Source organism: Octodon degus, unplaced genomic scaffold (assembly GCF_000260255.1).
Source record: "Octodon degus isolate 3935 unplaced genomic scaffold, OctDeg1.0 scaffold00197, whole genome shotgun sequence".
Lineage (NCBI taxonomy): Eukaryota > Metazoa > Chordata > Mammalia > Rodentia > Octodontidae > Octodon > Octodon degus.
This window is the reverse complement of record NW_004524773.1, coordinates 413,905-420,805: the sequence shown is the minus strand read 5'-3', so window position 1 is coordinate 420,805 and position 6,901 is coordinate 413,905. Positions and strand designations below refer to the sequence as shown.

The following is a 6,901-nucleotide window of genomic DNA, read 5'->3' as shown; positions in this document are numbered from 1 at the left end:
GGCGCAGACAGAACATTGAGAAGATGAACGAGGAGATGGAGAAGATTGCAGAGTACGAGCGCAGCCAGCGGGTCAGTGCTGCCGGCGGGTGGCGCGGAGGGCAGCCCTCCAGGCCGCGGCCCCTGCCAACCCTGCTGTGCCTGCAGGAGGGGGTGCTGGAGCCTAACCCTGTGCGCAACTTCCTGGATGACCCCCGGCGACGCGGCGGAGCCCTGGAGGAACCTGAGCGAGACCGCCGCCGGGAGGGCAGCCGCCGGCACGGCCGCAACTGGGGAGGCCCCGACTTCGAGCGGGTGCGCTGTGGCCTGGAGCATGAGCGGCAGGTAGGTGCTGGCAGCTGGCTCCCTGCTCTGCCTTTTTGTGGACTGAGTGTAGACCGCCAGGTTTACTGGGGTTCAGGACAGACCAGTTGTTGAGTTTTGTGCTGGGATCAGTGTTCTCCTCGTTACTGTGGTGTTGCATATCGACCCAGGGCCTTTGCACTGAGTCACCCTCTGCCCTTGGAGACAGGGTCTTGCCCATCCTGGGCAACTTAGCAAGAATTTTAAATCTTCCTGCTTCAGTCTCCTGAGTAGCTAAGATGATAGGCACATGTCATCAAACCTGGGTTTTTATTTATTTATTTTCTGTTTTTACAAACAATTTATGTTTGTGGTCTGCCACAGGCAGGGAGCTAGGTTGGTCACGATCCAGTAAGGGGCCAGGTGACCCAAGTGTCACCACCACCAGAATTGCCCAGGAAGATGAGCTAGTGTATGCAGCTGAACCTTTCCCCATGAGAGGCTCTCTGAGGTCACTGAGCCCAGGTGCTTGTCACCACCTCCCAGTGTGACCTTGAGCAGATGGCCCCACTCTGCATTTTGGGGCAGGACTGCCACACAGGGAAGAGGCCCCTGACTGTCTTTGGCTGGGGGCAGGGTCGCCGTGCCAGTCCGGGTAGTGCTGGTGACATGACGATGTCCATGACGGGCCGGGAGCGTTCAGAATACCTGCGCTGGAAGCAGGAGAGGGAGAAGATCGACCAGGAGTGGCTGCAGCGACACCGAAAGCCCACTGGCCAGTGGCGAAGAGAGTGGGATGCAGAGAAAACCGAGGGCATGTGAGTCACGCCTTGCCTTGCCTCCTGGGCCTGGGCCTGGCCTTTTCTACCCATCCTGGGTGTCAGTGGTGGCTGGCGAGTTTACCAGGGTCTAGTGTTTCGTGAGTCTTTCTTCACCACAAGCCTAGTCCACCGGGCTGGACACAGCTGTGGTCCCACCTTGGCTCCTTGATGCAGGTAGAGCTCAGGTGCACTGAAACTGAATTCTCTGTTCTTTAGCCATCATGACAGGGTGTAGGTGTGTGGGAGGTGGTGTGACTCTAAGCCTCCCATCTTTCCAGACTGCCTTTGTGAGCCCCTCTGCTGCACTCTGTGTGGCTGTGGAGGTTGGTGCTTGCTCCCGCACCAGAATGATGCTTTTGCCTAGGTCTGTGTGAACTGTGAGTCCAGGCCAAGGGGCAGCTGTCCAGGGAGACCCAGTCCTGGTGTCATTAGACACACAGTGGGCGAGCAGACCCCAACTGTTCCTTAGCTGGGCAAGAAGTGGGCTCTGCCCACTCTCGTGTTTCAAGACAGCTCTGTAATTAAAAGGCTGTGACAGGTCACCGGCAGTGATGGAGCCATTGCACCCTCACTGTGTATTCCTCTGATCTGCCCCCTCCAACCTAGCCCTGACCTTCTCTCTAGGCCTTGTCACTTCTTAACCTTGTGTCATTGTCATCTTCAACCTTAACTGCCACCTTTTGAGTCCCAGGAAGCATCCAATCAAACTTAAAGGGCGTCACTGTGTTTTGTTAAGGACTGACTTCCATAGCTATGTAGAAGGTTCTGGAAGAGCCAGTGAATGGCAGCTTCAGGTGCTTCCCCACCCCATCTGTTACTGCGTTGAGGTTTTTATGTATATGGAGCCCTTTGGGAGCCGCTGAGAGAGGCTCCCTGCGTAGCCCAGGCCGATCTTGAATTCGTGGCAGTCCCCTGGCTCAGCCTCTGGAGTGCTGGGATCACAGGCCTGCTGCAGCACACTTGGCACTTATAGCCCCTTTCAAGTTGGCTCTAGTGAAAGAAAAGACTTGTATCTATATGTCTAGTGGCCAACAACATTTTTGTTTTAAAGAACATTTTGTTTGGGTCATGAGTGCAGCAGTGAGAATTATACAGGTGTGGTATAGGGTCTTTCTAAGGCTAGGCTGTTTATAGGATTAAGATCTAGGAAATTGTTCATTGTGTCTCCAAAGCAAGCTGCAGCAAGTGCAACACACTGGTGTGTTGATTCCATCAGTGAACATTATTGAGGCTCATTAGTGTCCGGGAAGGTTCCAGTAATAGGGGTACAGCCATGAACAAAATGATCCTGCCTTAGGGCCAGGGAGATGGCTCAGTGGAATAAGCGCTTCCCTGGCAAGCGCACGGGCCTGAGTTCAATCCCCGGTTCCGGGAAAAAAAAAAAAAAAAAATGATCCTGTCTTTATGGAGCTTGGAATCTGCTGGGAAAGATGAGCAACAAGTAGCTCGAATTTCAGGTCATAAATAGAGCAGAGTTGGGCCTGGGGGTCGTCAGTTCAGACTTAGATGATACAGGGATTTTGTGTAGGAGTTAAGAATGGACCCCTTTGAGCTACATGAGATCTGAGGCGTGTGAAGGAGTGAGCTACCAAGGTCAAGAGAATGCTCGGGGAGCAGCAGGTGCAGAGGCCCTGAGGCAGGAGCTGGGTGTGATGGGAAAAGACAGGGAGTGAGGGTGGCCAGCAGCTAGGGATGTCCTTTGTCAGGGTGTGAGGCGACTCACCCCAACTTTTAATTTGGGGCCAAATTCTACTTTCTCTTTTCCTTTTTCTATCTCAGCTGTTCCTATCATAGCTAGTGACCTTCCGGTGGGCGGCCTTCCTCTGATCTGATCTCTGTCCCTGGTCTCCATCTGTCCCCCTGCTCTCTTCCCTGCTCCCTGCTCCGTCATCCCTACCCACATATGCACCTCTCTTTTCTTTCCCAGGTTCAGGGATGGACCAGCCCCTGTCCAGGAACCATCGCATCACTATGGTGAGTGGTGGCTGCACACACTGTGGGGCACAGCAGCGGCCGGGGCTGGGTACTGGGCTGGGGAGGTGGTTTGTGATACCCTCTTCCCCTACTTCCTGGCTTCTGTTGCCAGGTGATGACAGGGGCTGGGTCCGGCCCCCCAAACCTCCCACTTTTGGGGAATTCCTGTCAAAGCACAAAGCTGAGGTCAGCAGCCGTCGGCGAAGAAAGAGCAGCCAACCCCAGCCCAAGGCAGCCCCCCGGTCCTACAGGTGGGGTGCCCTCTACCTTGCACCTTGCCGCCCCTCCCATGAGGGGCAGCGTGGCTCTGCCCTGGGTCCTTCTGTCTGGCTCTCATGGGTGCAGGTCCATTTGTCTTGGCCCTGTCTCTTGGACACTTGGTTTTGGAGTTGGGGTCTGGATCTTGGCATGACCCCTGTTCCTTTCACCCTTGGCCTCTATCTCTACTTCTGCTGCCTGGGCCCTTGTGTCTGACCTGTCCTCTGATGTGGGGATTCATGTCCACAGTCCTCACCCCTGTGCAGCATACTGGGGGCCTTGGGAGGTAGGCAGCCCCTGCTCCAGCCCTCACCCTCCTCTGTGCCCTCCAGTGACCATGATGACCGTTGGGAGACAAAAGAGGAGGTAGTGTCCCCAACCCCTGAGGCCCCACAGCTGGAGGAGACCCCTGTGCAGGTAGGGCATGGGGGAGGGTGAGGATGCCCCGGGGCCACAGCCTTTCACTGACCTATCCCTGTGCCTCCAGCCTTCAGAGACTGCGGCCACTGCCCATCGGCCTCCTGAGGACGAGGGGGAAGAAGATGAGGAATGGGAGGACGTGAGTGAGGATGTGACTGAGGACGAGGAGGAAGAGGACGTGGAGGAGGAGGAGGTGGAGGGGGACAGCGAAGAGGAACAAGGAGCACCAGAACAGGAGGAAGAGCTAGCCCAGGAGCACCAAGGCGGAGAGGCTGAGTGCACTGGGAGCCCTCTTAGTGAGCCGGCCCCCGAGACGCCTTCCAGCCCCTTCTCACCACCTGGCGGCCATCAGCCCGTGTCTGACTGGGGTGAGGAGATGGAGCTGAACTCTCCCAGGACAGCCGAACCGGCTGGCGCCCCCTCTCCGGGTGAGGCCTGGCCTTTTGGGAATGTATGACGCTGGCTGCCTGTGTGTGAACGAGGGGTATGATGGGTCCTGGGGACCCTGTCCCTCACAGCCCTGGAGGCTGAGGAGGGCAGTCTATGTCCCTTCTGTGCTGTTGTGCCCTGCATCCCTGGCATGCCCACTCTCAGAGCCTGCCCCAAGTCATTCAGAACCCTTCCCCAATAAAGAATTCATACTCTCAAGTGATAGTCCCCCAGCTGTGTCCTTAAGTCCCCTCTCCCCTGGGCTTTCTCCAGGGGTTGGGAGCTACTTGGAGGAGCAGGAGCTTGACTGGGCCTCCCGTTCTCCAGGAGGTGACCAGCCAGGCCCTGCCTCCCTGGAGAGTAGGCCAGGCCTTCCAGGAACCCAGAAAGCAGAAGAGGAGGGGTCTGAGGCAACTGCAGGTGGGGGGTGCAGGGCTGGGGAGGTGCTTGGCCTGCCAGCCCCCTCCTGCTTGGGGCTGTGGCCCAGGGCTTGGGCAGCTGGGAGGATGCGGGACTGCGGGGTGGCCTGTGGGGGGATTGCTGGATGTGCTGGGGGGATTGTGTTGGTTGAGGAGCAGGGCTGGACCCCAGGGCTTAAGGAGGGTAGAAGGTAGAGCCTTAGTGGACAACTAGGGCACTAAGGATTTTTTTTTTGGCGGATCAGGCCCTTGCACTTGCCAGGCAAGCACTTATTCTACTGAGCCATCTCCATGGCCCCAGGCCTAAGGATTGGACTGGGCTCTGAAGAGCAAAAGGATGTGGGCTGGAGGTGTGAGGTGCCCCCATGGGGCAGGATTGGAGATTTGGGGTGCAACCAAGTGGGATCGACAAGGGTAGAAATACATGCCTGTTAGAATTTCCAGGCCCACAGGGTGGGAGCAAGGGACTGAATCCCTTCATTTTCTTCTGAGACAGGGCTGGTTAGGGCATGGTGGTGGGAAACCCCAAGGCTCAGGGGGAGGGAGACATAGGTAGTGGAGTTGCTAGAGGAGGAGTGTGGCCAAGGTGAAGGGTGAGGCTGGGCCCTCAGCGTGAGGTTGGACCGACTTCAGGACACCTGAGCCTCAGCTTGCGGTAGAGGGCTGCCGTGCAGGCCTAGCTGGCTGGTGGTTGGGACCCTGAAATGGTGTGGTGCCTGGGTGCAGGCCCAGCGGACGCTCTGGCAAGTTTCCTGGTGGCTGCGATCCAACAGTAGCGCTGCTCTGATTCTGCCGGGTGTGTGCAGCTTTGGGGATACCTTCAGGGTCAAAGGAATATGTCCCGGGCTGGGACGCTGCCTGGTGAAGGGATGAGGGGCCAGGCCAGACAAGGGTAGCAGGAAGGCTGTGCCACTTCTCTGACTGAGGCTTCTCTCTGCAGAGGCGGGTCCGCAGGGCCAGGAGACGGCGGAGATCACCGACTTCCAGAGGGTGCGTTTCTGCAAGGTGGTGGCGGCCGCCTCACCCTCGGGGGCCGCCCGCTGACCACAGCAGCCGCAGCCAACCGTGTACACTAACTTTGGCCTCACCTTGCCCCTCTGCTTCTGCTGCACTGGGCCAGGAGTGGGGTACCTGCACGGGGGAGGACCCGGGGTCCGTCCGCGCCGAGGTGCAGCGAGGACTTGTCCAGGTGCTACACCTGGGAGACACCGTGCCACCGGGGCTCTAAGACTTTACCCCTTGGGCTTGGCCCTGCTGTAACTTCCGCAGGACTTATGCTAGCCAGCCGTCTGCATTAAAAGCAGTGCTTCCGCTAACTTCTGCTCCATGTTTATGACGGGCAGGCTGGGTGCTGTGCTTGGCGGGCTTTTCTGCAGCAGAAGAGGCGGGGTGAAAGGGTCCTCTAGTCTCTGTTCCCTGATTCCTCTTCCCTCCCCCCTCGCAGGATTCCCCGAGCTCCTGAAGACGCTGCTGGGAGGGGACTGAAGCTTCCCCGCCTTGATGGGGAGGGGGCAGCAGAAGGGGAATTTTCTGGGTCTCCAGGCAGTGTTCTCTCCTCTCAGGAGCCCATTGGAACTTGGCTCGAGGGGGAGGAGACATAGGTAGTGGAGTTGCTAGAGGAGTGTGGCCAAGGTGAAGGGTAGGCTGGGCCCTCAGTGTGAGGTTGGACTGACTTCAGGACACCTGAGCCTCAGCTTAACGGTAGAAGGGAAGCAGCAGGTGCCTCAGGGGGCAGGGGCAGGATGTCCTCGAGGTACACGAATTTAGGTGGGCGGGCTTGGGAGGGGGGGCGTGCCTAGGCTAGATGGGGCACCCTGCGCTGCTGTTGGGCAAGATCACCGTTGGGGGTGTGATGAGAAGGCGGTGCTGGAGTTGAAGGGCTAGAGGAAAGGCTAGAAGGGAAGCAGGACCAGGTTCGGAGGCTGGGGCTCAGTCCGATTTAACCGGGGATTGAACTCAGGCCCTTGCGCTTGCCCAGGAATCGCTTATTCTACTGAGCCCTCTCCCCGGCCCTTTGACAGTCCGATTTGTAGAAAGGGGAGTTAGGGCTGAGGCTAAGTGCATCTAAAGCACGAGGGAAGGTTGAACCTGGAAAGGGGGTGGGGAGGAGGCCGGGCTAGCTATTTGGATGAAGTCCAAGGCCGGAAATTTGGCCCGCTTTAGATAAGAAAAACTGGTGGGCGGAGCTAAGTTCAGGGGCGGTGTGGGAGGGGCAGGGTTGGGCCTTTGACAGCAGTTGGCTAGAGGCTAGGAGGGGGTGTGGCCAGGTGCGGAGGCAGACGCCCGGCGGGGAGGCGGG

At 58.0% G+C, this 6,901-nt stretch overlaps 1 protein-coding gene across 13 annotated transcripts in view; it reads left to right on the top strand.

The window, feature by feature from the left end:
• Ccdc9 (coiled-coil domain containing 9) overlaps positions 1–6,895 on the top strand; it is a 14,063-nt gene extending 7,168 nt beyond the window's left edge. For 2 of the 13 annotated variants that reach the window (XM_023704558.1, XM_023704559.1), the window contains exons 7-15: positions 1–71; positions 147–323; positions 918–1,099; positions 3,030–3,076; positions 3,189–3,327; positions 3,667–3,751; positions 3,822–4,182; positions 4,457–4,603; positions 5,543–5,750. In XM_023704558.1, the coding sequence (XP_023560326.1) occupies positions 1–71; positions 147–323; positions 918–1,099; positions 3,030–3,076; positions 3,189–3,327; positions 3,667–3,751; positions 3,822–4,182; positions 4,457–4,603; positions 5,543–5,646 (1,313 nt within the window). In that variant the 3' untranslated portion in view covers positions 5,647–5,750. Of the gene's footprint in view, positions 72–146; positions 324–917; positions 1,100–3,029; positions 3,077–3,188; positions 3,328–3,666; positions 3,752–3,821; positions 4,183–4,456; positions 4,604–5,542; positions 5,754–6,046 lie in introns of those variants that run through there. The other 11 variants (XM_023704549.1, XM_023704560.1, XM_023704555.1 and 8 more) reach the window with 11 other exon arrangements.
• The last annotated feature ends 6 nt before the right edge of the window (positions 6,896–6,901 follow it).